Below are 21,732 nucleotides of genomic sequence, written 5' to 3'. Positions count from 1 at the left end.
ATCTGCAGAGCTATAAAATAGTTACCACATTGTTTTCATTAATTGTTATGACTTTGTTAGTATTTTTCAAATTTTTGTGGTTTAAGTTATTATGTATATAGTTATGTGGGTATTTGAAAGCTAGATAGCAAAAAGGCTTAAAGAACAACACGTGTGGGAATGGAAGCGTAGAAACGCTTGTGATTAATAGCGGTTCATGAATGTTTGGACACGGTGTTGAATATCATAAAGTATTGTCATAAAGCTAAATAGTTGACTGTCAAAAGTCATGGACCAATGGTATTGCAAAACAGAAGCAAGGGTGTAGCCAAGGGTAACGGGCGCAGGCAGATAATACTGATTTTTGAATGGTGGAAGCTAAAAGTAGAAAGGTGCTTGGGATAGGGTTGGAACAGAAAAAGGTGAATCAAAATGTGTATTCCCCCATTGTTTTCCAGATGAACTGCTTGTTAGGAAAACCAAAGGTGAAGTGAGCTATGTCTCCCACCGTAGAAAAACAGAGAACGCATTTATCCAAGTCGAAGATAGTAGGTGAGAGCTGAAAGAGGATAGAACGGCTCGATATTTTGGAGTGTAATACCTGAAACCATATATTACAACTCTGTACTGTAAGAGAAAAGGACCAGTATGTCTTCCACTTGTGAGCGGTAAGTGCCGAATGAGTAGAAGATTTTTTCTGAGATGCTATACATGCTTGGCGGTATATCTTGGACTTGAGCATCAGGATACTATCAGATGGTATTAAACATACCATGATTGGAGGAATTGTCGGAACTCAACCCGCCACTGCAGACTTAAAAGAGAATAGGCTGATAGGTAAGGTGTGCAAAAATTAGTAGAAGGACTTCGTAGAGAATATCGTCTTTTCAGGGACTGCTTTTACGAGCTTAGCGACGTACAACTTCTAAAAAAATCATCCACGTTTAAAAAGGCATCAAAGCAACAACAGTCAAATGTTACACTCGACTCACAGATGGATGCAGATAGTCAAATCATGAGTGTAGAAAAATCCACGCCAGAGCCACCGGTTAAGCGTACAAGGGATAAAGACAATAGCTATGACTTTTAAGTAAAATAAATACACGCATTTTATTATTTCTTTGGATAGTAAACAGCCCCAGAACATGATCCACTAGTAGGACTGTCTGTAAGTTCATAATTATCACGGCCACGGACATAAAAGTAAAGGGCGACATCAGTTAATGTGCCTGATCGATCACAGTTCAACATGGGTTGCGCACCAAGGCGGGATTGGATGGCATCAACAAAGGTATTTACATTATATGTATTGCCTGGAATGACGCCGCTTAAACTATATAGTGTATATATATGTGAATACCATTGATAATGATAACCATTTCATTACCTGAGAGCACCATAGACGTCATATTCATCACGGAGATCAAGTGCTTTCTGTAAATAAAAGTTGAATAAACAAATACATGTGTGCATATAAACATACCTCGAAATACTCTGGAATTTCTTGATATTTAACATACTTATCGCCATAGCAAGTGGGACGAAGGGTGCTTACACAGGTACCATGCTTATTCCATTCATGAGACCAAAAGCTAAATGAAATAATTTTTTAGCTTATCTTTTGTATTTGATATCATTATGATGTTACACATTGTTATCTCCTTTGTAACTAGGCCAAAAAGTATTCATACGGTTATATAGCGTGCCATTCGCCGATTTGATAATTGAAGCAATATTGTTCAAGTTCCTGCTTGAATCACAGCCATTGGAAGGAGCATATGTACCATCACATTTATCGGGCCAGAGACCTAATAACTTCAATAAGAACAAGAATCTATATTAATTAAAGACAACTCAAGTTTTACCGTGGAGAGTGAATTCATCATTAGGGCCATACCCAGGTACCCATTGAAGATTAAGGACGACAAGACCATACTTGGGAGAACAACAAGAATCTACAGTTCCAGACCAATGACAAGATACAGTATCGGCTAAGTCATATTAGATTGATGACGATTATACTTTTTTCTGTTGCACTTACGGCTACAAGAGGATTGAGCAACGACTAAGCCAAGTAAACTTTCCAGAGCAAGAGCAAGAGCAAGTTTTGTTGTCATAAGCATTTTATGAAACGATAAGTGATACAAATAACCGAAAATGCTGTATCCTTTTTATATGTGTAATCTCGATTGCAGGGCTACAAATAACGGCCTTGTCGTATCCAAGCATAATTTATACGCATTGAGACCAAGGCAATTGCCTTTATAATAACAGAAACCAGTACAATGCGTAAGGTTATCTCTTGATTCAGATGCCACAGTAGTAAAACTAAGAAACCCACAATTAAGCCACCTTACCCCAGAGCAGCTATCAACTATAATCTCACAGATGCTTAAAGTGTAAATAAGAACTACTCTTGATCAATAAGAAGAAATGACTCATTTTTGCAGTATTTTCTTATCTTTTACGATTTGATATATCACAGGCTCTGACTTCCCTTCTCTTCAAAGGTAGCAATCCTGCAAATGGGAAGCTTTTTTCGCTTTAATTCCCTCCTGCGAACCAGGGTTTGAATATCTTTATCACGCCATTCAATACAGTTTCTCTATCAGGAAGCTGCGTAATCGACTACGGTGTCCGTATATTTTTACAATTAGACCTGAGACAAATACAAGAATAGTATGTATGTTTTAATTGCTATTATTAATTTTCTAGCGGAAAAATATAAGAAATAATGCAAATAAAGTTTTATAGCTTTGTTCTTTAATTATCTGTGAGTGGAAAGGCCATTACTTCCAGTTTCGATAATCCTAACAACATGTTTAATAGTTAAGAAGATAATGAAACAATTGCTAATTTGCAACAGCAACTCATGGGGACTCGTCAGATGCTTGAACAAATCCTTGTTACGAAGCAGCAATAGATTGCTATGCCAACTAACGCACCGGATCCATTGATGATGACAGACTCGTAACATCAGCCTGGTGTGTCTCATGGTGTACTAGTCATTTACATCCCTTGAGCACCCGTTCTCAGTGTGATTGGACTGCCTCCTGATTTTTTGTCCTAATACTTTGAATTGGGTTGCTACATAAAACTGTATAAATCGATATATTTTGCATACAGTTTTATACGGTTTCATAATAAATGTATAAATCTGTGCATTTTTTCTATAGATCTGTACACAGAAAAATGAGGTTTCAGCATTTCGTCTCTACCCTTACCATAGTAATTACCGTTTATACATTATATACAACCATTAAACACAATAGATGATATGTTTAATAATGTACACTTTATATATATCTTAATTAGTCAGCAGACAAGAGAATAAACCAACAAAGAAGGATATATGCTTGTTCAGAGTTCGCATTGAAACCAAGACTCTAAGGCATCAAAGGCTTGACCTTGTTCTGCTTCAGTGTCTATGGCATCACTGGAGAGCGTCGGCTCGGTATAGCCGGAAGCAGAGAGAAGAACGTCGATAAAGTCGAACAGAGGCATATGTTTCTCGTCGGTAATGGCTTTCAAAGGTCAAGAAGTTCATCTAGTTACCAAGAGTGACTATATCTTCTTTTGGAACGATATCTGGAGAGCTAAGAATGAATTTGTAGAGTGAACGCTAATGTCTTGTTCGCCAGTGAATAGGCAAAGTATTAAACGGAGCCAGGTAAAGGCCGCTGAGGTTGCCAATGGTTCATCAGGCTGCAAAGAATGGACGAAGAGAGAGGCGCGAAGAGCATATGAAACCAAAGGCTGATGATCTCTCAGAACTATAAAGGATTGTACTGGGCAGAGGTTGCGGTTCTCATGAGGATGCGCTGTGAAAGGCTTAATGATTCGGCGATGGTTCATTGCTTCTTTTGGCGAAACGATCTGAAGTGTCAAATGATAAGCAGACATGAGTGACATGATCTGAAAATTGATCTGGTGTAAATCAAATGAGCAACAGAAGGAGATCATCGCTAAGAGAAGCGCAATATTTTCCTGCAAAGATGCTAAAGACGCTGTGGAGCATGAAGGTACACCCTAGCAAAACGGAGAGAATGGGTAATATATCAATGGTTGGTCGATAGATTGATCAAGGCGACTCACGCCTAGCTAATGTATTCAAATATGCACTGACAAGGCGTGTATCATTTGCTACCGACTTTTTATCTGCAGAGCTATAAAATAGTTACCACATTGTTTTCATTAATTGTTATGACTTTGTTAGTATTTTTCAAATTTTTGTGGTTTAAGTTATTATGTATATAGTTATGTGGGTATTTGAAAGCTAGATAGCAAAAAGGCTTAAAGAACAACACGTGTGGGAATGGAAGCGTAGAAACGCTTGTGATTAATAGCGGTTCATGAATGTTTGGACACGGTGTTGAATATCATAAAGTATTGTCATAAAGCTAAATAGTTGACTGTCAAAAGTCATGGACCAATGGTATTGCAAAACAGAAGCAAGGGTGTAGCCAAGGGTAACGGGCGCAGGCAGATAATACTGATTTTTGAATGGTGGAAGCTAAAAGTAGAAAGGTGCTTGGGATAGGGTTGGAACAGAAAAAGGTGAATCAAAATGTGTATTCCCCCATTGTTTTCCAGATGAACTGCTTGTTAGGAAAACCAAAGGTGAAGTGAGCTATGTCTCCCACCGTAGAAAAACAGAGAACGCATTTATCCAAGTCGAAGATAGTAGGTGAGAGCTGAAAGAGGATAGAACGGCTCGATATTTTGGAGTGTAATACCTGAAACCATATATTACAACTCTGTACTGTAAGAGAAAAGGACCAGTATGTCTTCCACTTGTGAGCGGTAAGTGCCGAATGAGTAGAAGATTTTTTCTGAGATGCTATACATGCTTGGCGGTATATCTTGGACTTGAGCATCAGGATACTATCAGATGGTATTAAACATACCATGATTGGAGGAATTGTCGGAACTCAACCCGCCACTGCAGACTTAAAAGAGAATAGGCTGATAGGTAAGGTGTGCAAAAATTAGTAGAAGGACTTCGTAGAGAATATCGTCTTTTCAGGGACTGCTTTTACGAGCTTAGCGACGTACAACTTCTAAAAAAATCATCCACGTTTAAAAAGGCATCAAAGCAACAACAGTCAAATGTTACACTCGACTCACAGATGGATGCAGATAGTCAAATCATGAGTGTAGAAAAATCCACGCCAGAGCCACCGGTTAAGCGTACAAGGGATGAAGACGATGATTATGACTTTTAAATAAACATACGTTTTATTAGTATTTCTTTGGAAAGCGAACATTTCCAGAACATGATCCCCTTGAAGTACTGTTTGTAAGTACATAGTTATCACGGCCACGGACATTAAAAAAGAGAGAAACATTAGTCAATGTGCCTGATCGACTACAGTTCAACATAGGTTGTACACCAAGACGGGATTGAATGGCATCAACAAAGGCGTTTGCACTGTGATTAGTGCCTGGGATGATACCTTTTGAACTATATAATGTGTAAATATATATATGTGAATACCATTGATAATGATAACCATTTTCATTACCTGAGAGCACCATAGACGTCATATTCATCACGGAGATCAAGTGCTTTCTGTAAATAAAAGTTGAATAAACAAATACATGTGTGCATATAAACATACCTCGAAATACTCTGGAATTTCTTGATATTTAACATACTTATCGCCATAGCAAGTGGGACGAAGGGTGCTTACACAGGTACCATGCTTATTCCATTCATGAGACCAAAAGCTAAATGAAATAATTTTTTAGCTTATCTTTTGTATTTGATATCATTATGATGTTACACATTGTTATCTCCTTTGTAACTAGGCCAAAAAGTATTCATACGGTTATATAGCGTGCCATTCGCCGATTTGATAATTGAAGCAATATTGTTCAAGTTCCTGCTTGAATCACAGCCATTGGAAGGAGCATATGTACCATCACATTTATCGGGCCAGAGACCTAATAACTTCAATAAGAACAAGAATCTATATTAATTAAAGACAACTCAAGTTTTACCGTGGAGAGTGAATTCATCATTAGGGCCATACCCAGGTACCCATTGAAGATTAAGGACGACAAGACCATACTTGGGAGAACAACAAGAATCTACAGTTCCAGACCAATGACAAGATACAGTATCGGCTAAGTCATATTAGATTGATGACGATTATACTTTTTTCTGTTGCACTTACGGCTACAAGAGGATTGAGCAGCAACTAAACCGATTAAACTTCCAAGGGCAAGGGCAATTTTTGTTGTCATAAACATGTTGTAAAATAATAAGAAATAGAAATAAATGAAAATGGGGTACTCCTTTTATATGTATAATCTCGATTGCGAGGTTACAAATAAAATATTAATTTTTGGCATGGCAAAGTTTCAATAGGTTTGATCAACTAGGAAGTGACTTGCACCTTCTAAATGTCACACGACTAAATCACACGCATTACAACTGTACATTATATCCACAGGCTATTGGCCAGCTTCTTTTTGACTAACTTGAAAAATAAAATACAGTCGCTTTCGATACTTTTCGCCTTATTTAGAAAAGGCATTCATTACCTTTAGTTTTCCATATGCCAACTGTCAAGCAGTTACAAGCAGGACTTGCCACTGCCAAGATTGAACTCGGTAGGCGATTTCCTTATAATTCCTTTACTGTTGTTCGTCCATCTGAACCAAATTATCCATAGCAGCTTATATTTTCCCAACCCCTGACTTCTCCTCCTCTTCAAAAGGCAGCAAAGCATACAAATGGGAAGCTTTCTTCGCTTTAATTCCCTTCTGCAAGCCTGGGTTTCAAATATCTTTATCTTGCCATTCAATGCCATATCACCTATTAGTCAGCTGCATAGCTGATTGCGATGTCTGTAAATTAACAACAGTTGTGTCTTCATATGCATTAATCTGATCGTCATATATATATATATATTTCGTACGCAATGACGATGAAGTTAAGCCTTACTCATAGTTAAAAAGGTTTGAGATCACTGTTCATGTAGTTAGCTTCAATGATTCAATATACACAACACTTAACCACCAGGATAGGGTAGATTTTGCCTTTAGGCGCTTTCGTTAACCGACGCATTTGCATCCTGATCAGCGTGCCATTACCTGTCCTCTTTATTGGGAAAGGCTATTCTGATACTCCTTGTCTAAAATTGTCCACATAGATCATAAATGAGCACGCTTGTCATTATCTTCTTAACCCTTTGAGCTCAGAAGGAGATTTTATCTTGTCTGGGCGATCGTTTCACTATTATGAATGTATTTTCATTTATTCCCTGATTACAAAAAATGTGTTACATTACACTGTTTTATTCATGGTTTTAAAAAATAATAATAGAACATAGTTTTCCCTACTTGAGTGTCTCTTATACCAAATGATGAGTGTACCACACACTGATCGTCTTCTTTTCAGCAACTTAATGATTGGTCAATACTTTGTGTGTATCCTTCTTTACTGTACTGCAATTGACCAATACATGACTACAATAAAGGAATGTGTTTCTTGATAATGCCAGCCATTCTACAAAGATACTGCTTATTTAATTGTGTTTAATTAAAGTGTAAAGTACACTTTTGATAATTCGAGATATGGAAAGTATTTCCAAAAATGTTTAAAACATCAACTCAAAATATTGCAACCGTCATGGGACAAAAAAAACATATTAAAGGAAGGCTATGCTTCCTTACATTTTCAACGCGACAAGTATACACACACATGCACTCTCTCTCTCTCTGTCGAACCATGATATCTTCATCAACTGAATATACAACTGTGATAACCTTTGGTTGGTAATATTTTGTGTGCCATCAAGACTTGTATTACGATTAAAATATAGATAAACTCTCTTTTCACTGTCTAATCATTCACTGTGCTTTTTTCATGTGTATTTTATTGTTGTGCAAAACGATCCTTTTATTCAGCTTGATCTTGTTGCTGCTGTAACACGTGACTGGTATCCCTTCGCTTCTTGACAATCACCACTCTCTTCTTTTGCACCTTTTCTTGTTCTTCCAAGAATGCCGACTTGTCATTCTGATCATATGCTGGACAAGGTAACAATGTTGGTCCTGCCACTGTCAACACAGCTCCAGCCGCCACAGCAGCAAATAAGTTGGATGTGATTCTCTGCTTTTGTGAGTGATTGAGATGACGGACTTTCCACATTAATGTAACAGTTGATGGGTGTCGTCCTCTAATTGACTTTTTTCCTTTGTAACTGTTTAATTACTGATTGTGAACCAAGGAAAAAGCGCAAGAAAAAAAAAAAAAAACATGTCAGAATATTTCGGTGGTTAAAATTTCTTTGCCCTGTCTTCAGTGAATGTGTGTCATTTTCAAATTCAGTTGATGACTTAATTGATCTGCATTTGCGTGGCTGACTTGAACATGCTTTAATGCCATAGAGTTCATCAAGACTGACGCTTTAAGAATAACAAAGAGAAAAAAAAGATAAACTTAAATATGCATCTTGCATGCATAAAGAAAACACAAATTACGCTCTACTGTTCAAGTCACCGTACTATAATAACTTCTCTGAGCTCTTAGACAGTCAGCTACCGTCATAGTCACCTTCAATTACTGTTTGAATGTACTTTTTATTTAAGATGAGCTTATCAACTTCCAAATGAGATGCGTACCATCTTGAGTGAAGTTTTCGATTTCTTAGGTATTGAAGCGAATATAATGGAAAGACCAAGGCTATAAAAAGAAAAAGACGATGGTTTTGCATCAAACAAATAAGCAGCTTTCTATTATAAAATAAACAAAGAAAAGAAAGAAAAGACAAAGAACCAAAAGTTTACTCTCGAAAAAAAAAAGAGTTTAGCATGGATTGTTCAATTTGAGTAAGCGAGCAGGATAATCCTGGAATGAGCTTATGGAGAACCAGCGTTCACAGTACGACTTTGTGAGGACAACTGCAGAAAAAATGAGACGTAGTTTCATCAGAGCAACCACAGAATGAACACGACACGGAATGGTGTTGACTTGGAATAAGGGTATGTAAATGTTGTTTGCAAGGGATCGTTCGATGTAACAACCGATACCACGCATTTCGCGCTGCTGGAAGGAGCGGTAGTCGTCAGAAGGCGTCCATGATACAGGAGACGCTACAGGTCCGTATTGTTTCCGTTCCAAGGCTCCTTGTGACAATAAATACTTACGATAAGACTGAGGACGGAGATGAGGACCTAAATTACCCACTCTAGGAATACTGGGTCGACAAAGAGGTGTCAATCTGGTGACCACATCTAGGTCAGTTGTAGAAGCACTTCCGGAGATGTACAAAGGCAGGAAGACAGAAGACAGTAGAACGTGTCCTTGAAGGAGTAAAGCAGTAGTTTTACGACAAAGCTGTAGAAAGCGAGGATATTCGTTAGCTGTCTGCAGGCGAAGGTTAGCGCAGTCTGAGGGTCATGGATGATAATATCACTGATCAGAATCTTGTGAAATCCTGTATTAGCAGGAGACAGTGTTTGCAGAATGTCGGGCATGTAACAGTGGGAAGGACGTTCAGTGGGACTTATTAAGTCACAGTGGATCGGCATAGCCAAGAAGGCCTTTGCATTCAGGCTAGAGATGCCAGTGTTTCATAAACTATAGCAGTATTGAATATCTAACACTGAATCTATAATATGTATAGTGCATTGAACGGGATATTCTTTATTTCCAAGAAGAATAATAAATATGGAATCGACAAAGAAGTGTATGAACAGATGATAAATGAATTGGAAACTAAATTCGCCCCTTCCTTTGACGAAGCTCAAGTTGATTATTTTCAAATCGGACATCTAAGAAAAGTATACAAGGTATTGTATTGTGATTTTAGCACACGGACATTATTTCTAATCTATTTAATAGAAGGCCATGAAAGACACCAGGTTGGCCAGAAAGATGGCGTTCGATATGGCGTTCGATCTGACAGCTGATTCTCGCAAGCAACTAGAAGCGATGATGAACGAAGCTGTAGCTAACATGTAAGGTTAAAATGGCTCCATTTAAAGTGAGTAGCTAATTCGTTATAGGATAAGGGAACTAGAATCCGTCTGCGGCTCTCACCATCTAGAAGACAAATTCAGAGCAAGATTTGTCACTCCTCTTCTGTCGTCTTTCTTCAAAGAGACCAAACATTTCGCTTATTTTGGGTAGGTTATTTATACATTTTACAAACTAGGTGAATTAACTTTAAATTTGTATTCATTGTTAGTTCCGACGAAGAAGCATTGGGGAGCAAAACAAGAAAGGGTGGACTAGGCCGTAAGTCAAATGGAGGATATAAGGTCATTTACAACGACTACGAACAGCAAATAATCCACGTTGAAGTCAAGGGTCCTAAAATAGTTACAGAGGATCACATATATCACCCTGATTTTACAAAACTCTGTAACTTGCTGAAGGATGAGATTGACCATTTGCTGTCGAAAGACTGCCCTACCGAAATCCCAGTCTTTGGAATGCTTATTGGCGGTAAGTGAAGGGCTAGGGATATTTTTACACAAGATAAACTGAAAGTTACATTGTAATTAGGACACAAGGCATCGGTATACGCCATGGATTTAGTCTATACACACACGTATAGACTATTTGAGATTGGTGAATTTTTAATTCCTCATTCCAATCTTGATCTAAGTCGTTTGGACCAGTGCTTTAACGTGTTGATCACTCTGAAGGTTAAATTTTAATACCAAATAGATAATTGTATTTGCTTTACTAACTGTCAAGAATATTAGGAATTGGTGGATAAATCCTCCAAACAATGCTTGGAGTTTTTGATGAAAGCCGCCACTCCTGGAACGCCTCCAGCACGAAGGCAGCTTTATGTCAAGTCTTTTAGGAGCCCCCAAAAAAAGTCCGAATAAAAGCATCTCTTTTGTTAAAAAAAATATATAACATTCGCTATATAAAATGCAGTATTTATTTACAAGTGTTTGTCAAAGAACTGGGAATTAGACGCTTTACAGTTAGAGGTTTTGTTTATATGTGACATAAGAGGGTTTAAAGAACATGACTTGACAATTGAGCATTGCCTTCATTGTTTAATTTATGTGGAATACACGGTAAGCAGGATCAACCAAAGTGGAATCAATTAAGAAGAATCAACCAAGTAAAGAGACTAAAAAGTAAGCGTATTGGCAGTTGACACAGAGAAATTCCTAAGGCTTGACCGGATATCTTTCCTAGTATATAAGGGTATTAAAGGCTATATTATTTAAGCAAAAGACTAATAGTTTAAATACCCTTTTTTTTTTTAAAAAAAAAAAGCAGGTAATGGGGGCTCATCTTCACACTACAGCCAGCAAGGATATATGCCACCTATGAACAGATTTCCCTATGCTCACGCATAGCGAACCCTTTTTTTTATCGCCCTCATAAACAGTTGAATACCTAGTGAGGGTCAAGTCATAGTTATGACACTACGGCAACAACCATCAAAACAGCTGTATTCGTCACCTCTGTTGCTATTCAACAACAGCAGGTCAAGCCGACATTATGAAAGGGAAATGTGAAAAATGAACTAATGCAAGGAAAAGAAGAATAAATGAAGAAGAATAAGAAAAAGAAAAAGAAAAAACGCGAAAATACACGCAGCAATAAAATTAGGATGACGTACATAATTGTTGCGATTTACTCATATACACGCGAAAATGCTATGAACACCCCACCTTTATGATTGGTTGATTTGAGCTTATGCTCGCATGAAGGAATGATTTGACTTGCAAAAGCATGAATTGTACAAAGGTACGCACAAAATACTTTCTTTTAAAAGTGAATGCTAAAGTAACTTGAAATTTGTAGATAAAATGAAACATTACAGGAATGTTGAAAGAATCCTTAGTAATTACAAATTCTGCTCCTCCACTTAATTGTTGGCTCGATTCCCTAGACAGCCTTAGGTTAGGCAGAAAATTTAATAGTGTAAAATTGTATAGCGTCTCTACATGTAGCGCCCCAAGGAAGCGTCCGTAGCACTAGCCTATTTTTGAGTACATTTTTTGAGTGCACCAAGCATTTGCCAAAATAAAAGGCAATTCAGACTTTTAGTGTTGTGTCAAGCTAATAACACAATTCTTATCAAAATGATTTAATTTATTCTTTAAAATAACTTTACATTTGGTAAACGAGACATGTACAAAGGTAGCTTGTTTTCTTTTGGTGCCCTGCTATGACCAAAATATACTTACCCAGCCCAGTACCATACGTATGCCCAAGTAATGCCTTCAGAGTGCTGTATGTTTGTTTGCCAGGATTACCCAATGCGCCTAGACCGTCGTAAAGAAGAATGCTCATGAGCAAACTCACTTGATAAAGAGCAGACGACAATTGTTTGCACCAGACAGTCATTTTACATACCACCATTTCTTCATTCTTCCTTCTCTCTCCACTGTTCCCAAAAAAGATGGTCAAGCAGGTTCACTTTTTCCGCCCTTTATATATCTTCCATCATAATCATGGCGAAAGAACCAGCACACTCGGCAGACTTTTCTACAGGGAGAAAAGCAACTTCCAGAAGAGCAACGGCAAGAATAGGAGTAAGCTTCTTGAGTACTTGGTAAGTAGTCAAAGCCACTTTCTTGGCCAGAGGATGACGAACGACGGGAGAAGCAAAAGAGAAAGCATCAAAAAGACAATTAAAGGTTTTAGACATGAGTTAAAGAAAATAAGAGTGGTTAATAATGGAAAAAAAAAAAAAAAACTAAACAAAAGTGTGTCTCTTTTTATATGCCAAACGGTATAATTTATCAAAAATACAGCATGGGCTTGGCAACTTTTACCCTTTGATAAAATAGCTCCAGGAGCATAAACCTATTTTTATGCAATTAGAATCTTAGTAAACTGTCGTTTAGTCTAATGATAACCTCCCCTTTTTATCCACATATATGTTTATAACTATGATTTCATTTTATTTCAATAAACTATTTAATCAATTATGTGTACGTTTATGCAATGTTCAAGGAATTACTTTTGATAGAAAATATTACAATTTAGTAAAGACGTGAATATATTAAGATGTTTTTATTGTTATTGGTCTATAAAGTAACTTGATTGGGAGCCGTTGTTCTTTCCAATTCATCTATTGGCCGTAACTCATGTACAACTGCTTTGTTCTTCTATTCTATCATCCAAATAGACGATGTTATTGAATATCAAATGCTTTAATAACAGCAATAATCTGCAAGTGACCAGATTCTCTTTTACATTTCTTGATCAAAACTCGTTTATAGAAACCATTTTATCAATAATGAATGGTTCATTTTCAGCTGAATGAATAAAAAGGTAAACTTGATAAATCGAAAGTGTACGATGATCGCATTATTGATCAGAATAACTGCGGCAGAAATTACCATTGCGATTGACGAATCTCTTGGGGTTCCACAGTGGATGGCAAAAAGAGCCATAAAGAAACACAAAGAGTAACGCGATGAAGTTCCTTTTGCAGAGGGTAGCTAAAGTACGAAGTGGGGCAATATTGGGGTAAACCCTTTGATATTGAAAGCGGTAGCAATGACAATCAAAAAGCATACTTGTGCTACTCTTACAATATTGATTCACTAAGACCCTTCTGCTTACAAATGGCTGCTGTGATGTAGATAGCGACATTGATGGAGACGTTGAGCCTTGCAGGAAGCATTAAAAAGATGCAGAGCCATCACGATTGTATACAGTAAGAGTTGGAGACTGGGAACAACTGATCATTGACAACGTAAACAAGAGCCCAGAGACCAATTCCCTCTCTCTGCCAAATAAGAGACAAACAAATAAATGATCAATTTCGTTTTTCAGTGTAGCATTTCTATTAATACTAAATAAATAAAACTAGTCTATTTTTTATGGGTGACTTGAGTGAGTTCCTCTCTTGGTGCTCATGCCAATGTTTTACAATGGATGTATCAAGAGCGAAAATAAACGCGATCCGATATACACTCTAAAGATTATTGCAGTGATGCTTATTAACATGAGTAGAATATACATGATATGTAAATACGAACTAGAGAAATATTCTTTAAAATAATAAAGCTTTTTGGGTCGATGGACTCATTGTTTCTCTTAAAGTTTATTTTGTAATATCAAAAAGGACTCAATAAAGAAAGTAACGTTTAGAAGGGAGGAATATCTGATAATTTACATTATTTATTTCTACTCTTTTCTTCCATCTCCTTTTGACGCTCCAACTCAGCCTTTGCCTTCTTTCGCCTCTGTCTCTCTTCAAAGCTACAGGGAAATCAATACATTATTTGGTTTATTCTCGGCATACTTACATCTTTCTGTTTTCTATAATGCGATGAATGATATCCTCTGTCGTAATTGTCGACTTGGGTGTCTCTATTTGCTTATAAATACCCAACTTTTTTGGTAACTCATAAGGGTCTCGTCCATCCACATCTTTTTCCAAGTGCGTTGTGCCATGAACAACAAGGGACACTTTATATTCTCCTTTCAGAATTTCATCTGTCACACTATAGGGTGCACCAATGATGACCTCGTCTACATACTATTTACACAGTATGTTAGTTCATATATCATTTAGCAGGTTTTTTTTTTTCTTTTTGTACCCGACAAGCTAAGACACTCAGTGCACGTTCATGTAAATTCATCAATGGATAATTGGCTCCCTTGATCGTATTGACTGTTTGGTCATCATGAATACCAACAATCAAGAAATCGCCCAAGGCCTTGGCACGCTTGAGGAACTCGATATGACCCACATGGAACAAATCAAAGGTACCATCAACATAGACCACCTTATCTGTCGGCTTGGGCTCTCTTCCTTCCGAGAACTGCACAATCCTTCGTGACGTCGGTAAGAAATGAGAGATGGTTGCTGTCTTGGCTCCATTGGCACTAAAGGGTCCAAGTTCACTCGTATCAAAAGTAGACATGATGGATGTATTGCTACTGGTTGATGCTCGACGTTTATGGTGGTCTCGGGTCATCAGTAGCATACGTCCTACTAACTCTGTGGTTGATACACCGACGGTACGTTTGCATTCTCTATAGAGTCCAGCATCCTTGACAGCTTGATAACAATCAGTACCATCGGCCATAGTCGTAATGTCATCTCCGTGTACACAAAAGTCAATGTTGTGTTCTTTAAGAATCTCGACGGTTGTGTTGTAAGGCGCGTTAGGAACTACTTCATCAACCCATTTACAGGCAGCAACAGCAGCATATCTAATTAGTTTGAGTCATGTGTCTAATATAAAAAAAGAGAGATTTACCTTTCATCTTCCTTCATCACTGTAGGTCCCTTATTCTTTTCAATATCAGCGTCTGAGTGAACACCAACAACAAGGACATCACCCATCGCTTTGGCCTGAAAGATATTGAGGTCAATTGTTTATATAGTATATATATAATCTTACCTGTCTCAAGGCATTAGCATGACCATAATGCATTAAATCAAAACAACCATCAACCCAAACACTAATACACACAAAGGGTCAGTCTCTTTGTAAATCTAGTAGATCTTTACCGAATAGGCTTCTTTTGACTTGTCATTGGAAAATATAAAATAAAGAGAGAAAAGAAAGTTTATTATTATTATTTCCAACGGATCAATGACGGGTCTATTTTACGAGCAATTTTTATATTCCTTGTGTTGATCGTTTCATTCAACATATTTTCAGTAATGCAAATATGATCTCTGTCTTGATCCTTCTTTCTAAATCTTAGTAAATCCAATCTTGATAGAGTATCAATTACATCTTGTTCATGTATGCAGGTCTCTTTTGATATTTGTTCAATAGTCACATCACCACGGAAATGTAAAAGTGTAGCCAAGATAGCAGAGGCCCAGTAAGATTGATAACCGAGAGCACCTAAATATGAAAGAGGCTTCTCAGGTGAGCCTACTTTTCCTTCATGCTTTGATAATTCATAGCCTATGTGTTTATTATAATTAGATCCTTGTCTATCCGTATTTGACTGTCTTACTTAGTTCTATTAATAGTGTCCCAAATCCCTTTCTTTGGTGTGATGGTAGTGTCATTATACAGGCAAGATTATAGTTATCGTAGGATAGTTTCTCCTTTGAAAAGAATCCAATCAATTCTTCGTAGCTTTTAAATTTACTATTTTGTTCTGCCAACACATAAAACTTGAATCCTTCGACATCATAATAAAGTGTCTTGTTATCCAAGAAGAGTTTGGCCAACAGGCACAAGCTTTGACAGTAAAGCTATATATATATATATAAAGAAATATATAAGCACGTATGTACTTTTTCCTTCTAGGATTTACCTTGTGTTCTTGTCCATCCACTTCATATACTTTAATCTTTCCATTTGCATAAACCATTCTTCCTGGTGGTTTTTTCTCTTTACATATTGCCTGAATAATAACAAAATGAATATACATCGTTTTGATCACTGTTTTTTTGTTTTTACTTTATGACTCTCTAACTGTGCCTCTTTATTCATGTATCGTAAACAATATTCACAAACATAAAGTCTATCAATCTTTGATCCAAATTCAGTTGGGTAAGGTGAATAATACCAAGCATCGATTTCATATTTCCCATAGACGAGCTTATTTACATTAGGCTCTGGTGTATCTATGATCTGAGGTGGTGATGTCTCTCTACGTGTTTTGGCCTATATGTATATCATATTTGATTAATACACGACTTTTATTATTGTATACTTAAAGTACATCGTCATGGTTACTACAACTGTTGCCGGTAGTTTCATTATTATTATTATCATTATTAAAGGGCTCTTCTTCTTGTTGGTTTACTCTATCTAAAAATGTATATTCAATATAAATCTCATCATCAAAAATATGAGTAAAACAAAGGATTTATTTCTTTACTATGACTACTATGACTACTACTAATACTAATACGATGACTACTACTATTACTATTACTATTGCTGCTACTACTACTAATATGATCATGTCCCATAAGCGTCTTCACTCGCTTGCTGGGTTCATCACCTTTGTTCATATATAATCTCATTAACTCTTTGACGCGTTCTTTATCTTATCCCCCTCTGCTTACTTTCTATTGGTGATCTCTTTCTTTCATTCGTCATCTGCTTTTTTGTTTATTAAAAAGAAAAAAGAAAAATATTTATTCACATTTGAGACAGAGAAAGAAAGGCGGGGGAAGGAGAGAAAATTTCACTGCGGACTTAATCTTTCTTTTTAAGTAAACCATTCTTTTCATATTCCATGAGTTCAGTGCCAATAGCTTCAACTACCTTGGAAAGGTCCTTTCTTGCTTGATCTTCACTTTCTCCACGTAATTCACTATAATACTTGATCTTGGGCTCTGTTCCACTATAATACATTGTCAACATATATATGTAGATTAAATATATACATACCTTGTTCTAATCGTAAATACTGTATTGTTTTCTAAACGGAAAGTAATCATTTCTGATGAAGAAGATACAGGCAGAGTAGGCTCATTATCTTGTGTTGATGAATCATATCCAATAGTCAAGTCACGAATAGATGTCACCTTATGACCTCCCACTGTTGTTGGATAGTTTAGTTGATAGCCAAACTATATTATCATAAGTATTATGGACAAAGAAACCTTACATAACGTTTACCTTTGACGTATCGTCCTTTTTATCTGTTCCAAATCGAATACGTTCAAATATTCTCTTGATCTTTTCCTTATCATCGCAGATAAAGTAAGAGTTTTCGGATACAAAGTAACCATACTTTTTATACAACTCTTCCAAATACTCATAGGCTGTCAATCCACGTTTATAGAGTTGAACTGCCCATTCAGAGAAGAATCCCAAGGCACTGACACCATCTTTATCCTTGACGATATCTCCAATAGTAAAACCAATAGCTTCTTCATAAGAGAACACAACCGAATATCCTTCCTTTTCGAGTCGCATGGCTGTATTACCAATCCACTTGAACCCAGTTAGAGCTTCTTCAAATCTGAATCCCTCTACCTCTGCCATACGAGCCAAAAATTTAGAAGATACCGTACTGGCTACCATAGCGATTTGCTCTGTACAAAACATGATCAGCATGGGTTTATATATACATATATAATAACCTCACCAGATTTCTTTCCAGATGCAATGGCCTTTTCAAAGGAGGCTGCGCCCAAAATGGAGCCGATTTGGTTACCGGTAAAGATAATCCATTCACCACTACAACAAATGATGAGCAAGAGTTATATACAATAGTATTCCCTCATTTTTTACTTTGACTGTTTCTCAGCAATAGCAAGTCGATCAGCATCTGGGTCATTAGCCAGGATGATATTTCCACCTGCTTGATCTGCGGTTTGGATAGCTAAGGTCTAGAAACATAAGATGAATTAGAAAACAGTGCTTATTAAAGACTTGCACTTTACCAATGCACCTTTGCCTTCTTCAGGATTAGGAAAAGCAACGGTAGGAAAATCAGGGTCAGGGGTAATCTGTGCCTCTACAACGGTAAATGGTGGCAGTCCAAAGCATTCAAAGGATCGCTTGGCAAAGGGAGTACCAACACCGTGCATAGCAGTATACACAAACTTGACCTGAGTTGCTTCATTATCGGATCGGTATTGGCAAAGATCTTTTACTTCTTCAAAGTAAGAGTCAATGATGCCTTGATCAGTCGGATCGCTCACCAGGTCGCTATTGTTCACTGCTTCATAATCCCATACCCAAGGTGTCAAATTCTCCATGATGGCCGATGCAATACCTTCGTCATGAGGAGGAATGATCTGACAGGCATTCTCCCAATACACTTTATATCCATTGTCGTCCTTGGGGTTCTATTCACTATGATTAATATAAAGCATAAATCAAACAGTGGTTCTGTGTTACATGCGAGGCAGTAATCATCACACCACCAGCAGCGTTCAATTTCTTGATGGTATATGGCTATAAAGTTTTTTTTAAAAAAAATTCCCCTCCAATCCGTTTAGGCGTATGTGTGTGTCTTACCACTAAGGGGGTATGGACCAGGTCCTTGTAGTACCATACTTTGAACCCTCTTTGGATGAACGCAGAGGCGGTCAAACGAGCAAAGTCTAAAGAGTGGTGACGATGGTCATGTCCGACCACAATACCTCGTTCCTTTGCATCCTTGACGTTCTTTTCAATGTATATGGCAAGTCCTTGAGAAGCTTGAAGGACAGTCAAGTCATTCATTCTCGAGAAGCCTGCTTCCATTCTGGCACGAAGACCTATAAACATGATTTTAATTTTATGTTTCTTTATTGTTCTCTTTTTCATATTTACCAGCAGTTCCAAATTCGATACGAGTGGCAAGTCTTTTGGTTAACTCTTGAACGTTGTTTGCATTTTGAAGTTGAATTATTTCATTTCTAGTTTCTTCATTCTTTTTGTATATTATTCTCGGTTAATCAACAGTACTATGTCTCGAGTCTTTTTCTTACCTTGTCTAATGAAAGCCATTCTTCTACAAGTTGGTCTAGTGATGTCGTCATTTTATTTATACAGTGAAAGAAAAAAGACAGTATAGTGCTGTCATATGAAATTGTCAAATAGTCGCTTTTTAAAATTTACTCGAATTTGGCGGGAAAGGGCAATATGTACCTGTCTTACTTGAGTGAGAAACTCTTTTGTAGGGAGCTAAGTACATGTTCTCGTATACATCATAGAAGCGAAGGAGGCACTATCAGGCGACATTGAATCAATGAGTCCTTTAATATACTTGATATTATTTGAAAAGTCGGCACACTAGAAGGCACCATTATAATCACTTTAAATTGCTGTTGAGTATACTTTTTCGAGATTCATAGTTGTTATTCACTTTCTAAATGAAATTTTCATTAGCAAAGAACGTTCTTTCAAGCCTTGATTAGATTGCTTATGGAAAGTATATAATCCTGTTACTAAGTATAGTATTTGCTTGCTCTTGTTTTCATTGTCTTCCCTCCTCTTCCCTTTTTTTTGGTCAATCATTGAACCCTATGAGCTACCCATCTCTTGTCAACCTCATCAAGATCTTTATTGCTCGTATGATCACAGTGCCAAAATAAAAAGATGTAAAAATAGGAAATAACAAGTGAATACAAAGGATAATACATAGTCACTTGAGCTTCTGTTTTGCTCCATTCACGCATGTAAATGAATGAGACAAAGTCCATACTTGCTACTTTAGGATTGCTAGTATCATATAACCATACAATTTCTTTAATAACGAATATTATAAACAAACTCGATATAGTCAATGTTTATACAAAGTTCATTATCCTTCTTTCTTGGCTCAAAGGCCGATGACCAAAGATATGCAAACAATGAAGATAGAAAGCATTTAGATAGAAGAAGGTCGATAATCTCTGTCTCTTTCTATTATCATTATTTTACACTCAAAGAAACAAAACATATCTGCTCCCTACAAAACCCTTATTAAGCATGGTGACTATATTAATGATGTCCTTTTTGATCACTGCTTGGTCCTCATTGGCACGAAGAAAGTCAATTCAATTTATCGCAGCTTTTTGACCGATCGTCACAGAGCAGCTATCAGAGGTCTGATCCGTCAGTATAAAAACAAGACCAACAAGCTTAAAGATAGCTTGCTCGAGTAAGTCAATCGGAAGCAGAAAATGAACTGCTCGTTAACTATAGTTTTTACTTTATAGTCTTGACTGCTTCCGTCGTATGGAGGTGAAGGAACTGCGGGAGTTCAAAAAGCACCTTTCGTTGTACTGCCAGTGGTAAGAAAAAACGCTTTGCCTCTTCTTCACAACACTAATTCCTTTATTTCCAAGTGTTCATTCCAGCTCTGGCGTTGAGTTTCGTACAACAAAGGTGTACACTGGCTCTCCTGAAGTCAAGATGGTGGCGAGCGAAGTCCTTGGCACTCCCATGTATCTGACCCGCTGTGCTAGCGTCATGGCTAAGGTGACGGAACAACTGGATATTGGTGACGATTGTTGGTGGGTAATTAGCCGCCGCGGCCAAGATTATGTCCTGCCTAGCCCTATCCGGTTCTTTATTGTAAGTTACAACAATAGAGTATAAACTACATGACTTACTAAAGGACTTTAATAATATGATTACAGAAGCAATGTTACGGTAAGACAGGGTTCAAGGAACATGGCTATATCTTTATTTCCCTTCTCCTTTAACCCTTTATTATATCAATAATTTACTCTCCACAGCAGCATGAAGCTTGCTCCTCGCATAAACACAAAGGTCAAGGCTAAAGACGAGATCACTCTTTTCTATGGTGGAGACTATTTCGGTAAAAATAACGTCGAATGCCGATGCTTCACCTGTAGGACTATCAAAGGCAAAGCGCCCAGTCAAAGTTCCTCCCGCTCTGGTTCCAAAAAGCATTGATACGTCTAATGATGTATGTATAAAGACGGTATCATGGAATAAAATGTACTCTCACATAATTTGTTTGTTTTAGGGAATCGTAGTGATTAGTCTCCATTCTTTTTTTTTTTCGAAGAGTAAACTTTTGGTTCTTTGTCTTTTCTTTTCTTTGTTTATTTTATAATAGAAAGCTGCTTATTTGTTTGATGCAAAACCATCGTCTTTTTCTTTTTATAGCCTTGGTCTTTCCATTATATTCGCTTCAATACCTAAGAAATCGAAAACTTCACTCAAGATGGTACGCATCTCATTTGGAAGTTGATAAGCTCATCTTAAATAAAAAGTACATTCAAACAGTAATTGAAGGTGACTATGACGGTAGCTGACTGTCTAAGAGCTCAGAGAAGTTATTATAGTACGGTGACTTGAACAGTAGAGCGTAATTTGTGTTTTCTTTATGCATGCAAGATGCATATTTAAGTTTATCTTTTTTTTCTCTTT

General features: G+C 37.1%; 10 protein-coding genes across 10 annotated transcripts; 2 read left to right on the top strand and 8 right to left on the bottom strand.

The window, feature by feature from the left end:
* Positions 1–1,092: 1,092 nt before the first annotated feature.
* Positions 1,093–2,096, bottom strand: RHIMIDRAFT_202885 (ribonuclease T2; the record flags this gene model as incomplete). The annotated part of the gene is made up of 6 exons (XM_023606646.1): positions 1,093–1,312; positions 1,367–1,413; positions 1,463–1,571; positions 1,628–1,787; positions 1,845–1,970; positions 2,021–2,096. The coding sequence occupies 6 exons, from the start codon at positions 2,094–2,096 to the stop codon at positions 1,093–1,095; spliced, it is 738 nt and encodes a 245-aa protein (XP_023465935.1).
* Positions 2,097–3,339: 1,243 nt separating this feature from the next.
* Positions 3,340–4,022, bottom strand: RHIMIDRAFT_292338 (uncharacterized protein; the record flags this gene model as incomplete). The annotated part of the gene is made up of 2 exons (XM_023613883.1): positions 3,642–4,022; positions 3,340–3,503 (listed from the first exon to the last, which is right to left on the bottom strand). The coding sequence occupies exons 1-2, from the start codon at positions 3,940–3,942 to the stop codon at positions 3,340–3,342; spliced, it is 465 nt and encodes a 154-aa protein (XP_023465934.1). The 5' UTR covers positions 3,943–4,022.
* A 1,134-nt stretch (positions 4,023–5,156) lies between these two features.
* On the bottom strand, positions 5,157–6,304 carry RHIMIDRAFT_292337 (ribonuclease T2). Its single transcript, XM_023613882.1, has 6 exons — positions 6,159–6,304; positions 5,983–6,108; positions 5,766–5,925; positions 5,601–5,709; positions 5,505–5,551; positions 5,157–5,443 (listed from the first exon to the last, which is right to left on the bottom strand). The coding sequence occupies exons 1-6, from the start codon at positions 6,232–6,234 to the stop codon at positions 5,221–5,223; spliced, it is 741 nt and encodes a 246-aa protein (XP_023465933.1). The 5' UTR covers positions 6,235–6,304; the 3' UTR covers positions 5,157–5,220.
* Positions 6,305–7,828: 1,524 nt separating this feature from the next.
* On the bottom strand, positions 7,829–8,269 carry RHIMIDRAFT_141839 (uncharacterized protein). The gene has a single exon (XM_023605704.1). It carries the CDS (start codon positions 8,138–8,140, stop codon positions 7,889–7,891), a length of 252 nt encoding a protein of 83 aa, XP_023465932.1. The 5' UTR covers positions 8,141–8,269; the 3' UTR covers positions 7,829–7,888.
* A 1,050-nt stretch (positions 8,270–9,319) lies between these two features.
* On the top strand, positions 9,320–10,833 carry RHIMIDRAFT_313695 (uncharacterized protein; the record flags this gene model as incomplete). The annotated part of the gene is made up of 7 exons (XM_023614883.1): positions 9,320–9,370; positions 9,438–9,783; positions 9,836–9,951; positions 10,000–10,119; positions 10,182–10,441; positions 10,502–10,644; positions 10,705–10,833. The coding sequence occupies exons 2-7, from the start codon at positions 9,610–9,612 to the stop codon at positions 10,831–10,833; spliced, it is 942 nt and encodes a 313-aa protein (XP_023465931.1). The 5' UTR covers positions 9,320–9,370; positions 9,438–9,609.
* Positions 10,834–11,941: 1,108 nt separating this feature from the next.
* RHIMIDRAFT_284363 (uncharacterized protein) lies at positions 11,942–12,675 on the bottom strand. The gene has a single exon (XM_023613179.1). The coding sequence runs from the start codon at positions 12,618–12,620 to the stop codon at positions 12,402–12,404; it is 219 nt and encodes a 72-aa protein (XP_023465930.1). The 5' UTR covers positions 12,621–12,675; the 3' UTR covers positions 11,942–12,401.
* Positions 12,676–14,100: 1,425 nt separating this feature from the next.
* Positions 14,101–15,472, bottom strand: RHIMIDRAFT_238035 (Nucleotidylyl transferase; the record flags this gene model as incomplete). The annotated part of the gene is made up of 6 exons (XM_023608874.1): positions 14,101–14,185; positions 14,233–14,465; positions 14,527–15,145; positions 15,193–15,287; positions 15,337–15,397; positions 15,447–15,472. 6 exons carry the CDS (start codon positions 15,470–15,472, stop codon positions 14,101–14,103), a joined length of 1,119 nt encoding a protein of 372 aa, XP_023465929.1.
* A 42-nt stretch (positions 15,473–15,514) lies between these two features.
* On the bottom strand, positions 15,515–17,213 carry RHIMIDRAFT_306995 (uncharacterized protein; the record flags this gene model as incomplete). Its single annotated transcript, XM_023614515.1, has 7 exons — positions 16,974–17,213; positions 16,784–16,909; positions 16,625–16,713; positions 16,360–16,566; positions 16,214–16,303; positions 15,908–16,151; positions 15,515–15,855 (listed from the first exon to the last, which is right to left on the bottom strand). Exons 1-7 carry the CDS (start codon positions 17,005–17,007, stop codon positions 15,515–15,517), a joined length of 1,131 nt encoding a protein of 376 aa, XP_023465928.1. The 5' UTR covers positions 17,008–17,213.
* Positions 17,107–19,388, bottom strand: RHIMIDRAFT_251991 (uncharacterized protein; the record flags this gene model as incomplete). The annotated part of the gene is made up of 10 exons (XM_023610914.1): positions 17,107–17,254; positions 17,302–17,483; positions 17,533–17,951; positions 18,005–18,096; positions 18,151–18,248; positions 18,303–18,710; positions 18,763–18,819; positions 18,883–19,124; positions 19,180–19,279; positions 19,338–19,388. The coding sequence occupies 10 exons, from the start codon at positions 19,386–19,388 to the stop codon at positions 17,107–17,109; spliced, it is 1,797 nt and encodes a 598-aa protein (XP_023465927.1).
* Positions 19,389–20,745: 1,357 nt separating this feature from the next.
* On the top strand, positions 20,746–21,252 carry RHIMIDRAFT_251990 (uncharacterized protein; the record flags this gene model as incomplete). Its single annotated transcript, XM_023610913.1, has 3 exons — positions 20,746–20,907; positions 20,951–20,985; positions 21,072–21,252. The coding sequence occupies 3 exons, from the start codon at positions 20,746–20,748 to the stop codon at positions 21,250–21,252; spliced, it is 378 nt and encodes a 125-aa protein (XP_023465926.1).
* Positions 21,253–21,732: the final 480 nt, after the last annotated feature.

This window comes from Rhizopus microsporus (assembly GCF_002708625.1).
Source record: "Rhizopus microsporus ATCC 52813 unplaced genomic scaffold scaffold_9, whole genome shotgun sequence".
NCBI classification, from domain to species: domain Eukaryota; kingdom Fungi; phylum Mucoromycota; class Mucoromycetes; order Mucorales; family Rhizopodaceae; genus Rhizopus; species Rhizopus microsporus.
The sequence above is the reverse complement of the archived record's forward strand: the minus strand, read 5'-3'. Positions and strand labels throughout refer to the sequence as shown.

Coding starts and splice junctions, on each gene's coding strand:
- RHIMIDRAFT_292337 (XM_023613882.1), bottom strand. CDS start 6,234: ATGTTTATGACAACAAAAATTGCCCTTGCCCTTGGAAGTTTAATCGGT. Junction 5,926..5,982: donor TGATGAATTCACTCTCCACG/GTAAAACTTGAG, acceptor TGAAGTTATTAG/GTCTCTGGCCCGATAAATGT. Junction 5,444..5,504: donor GACGTCTATGGTGCTCTCAG/GTAATGAAAATG, acceptor CACATTATATAG/TTCAAAAGGTATCATCCCAG.
- RHIMIDRAFT_141839 (XM_023605704.1), bottom strand. CDS start 8,140: ATGTGGAAAGTCCGTCATCTCAATCACTCACAAAAGCAGAGAATCACA.
- RHIMIDRAFT_284363 (XM_023613179.1), bottom strand. CDS start 12,620: ATGTCTAAAACCTTTAATTGTCTTTTTGATGCTTTCTCTTTTGCTTCT.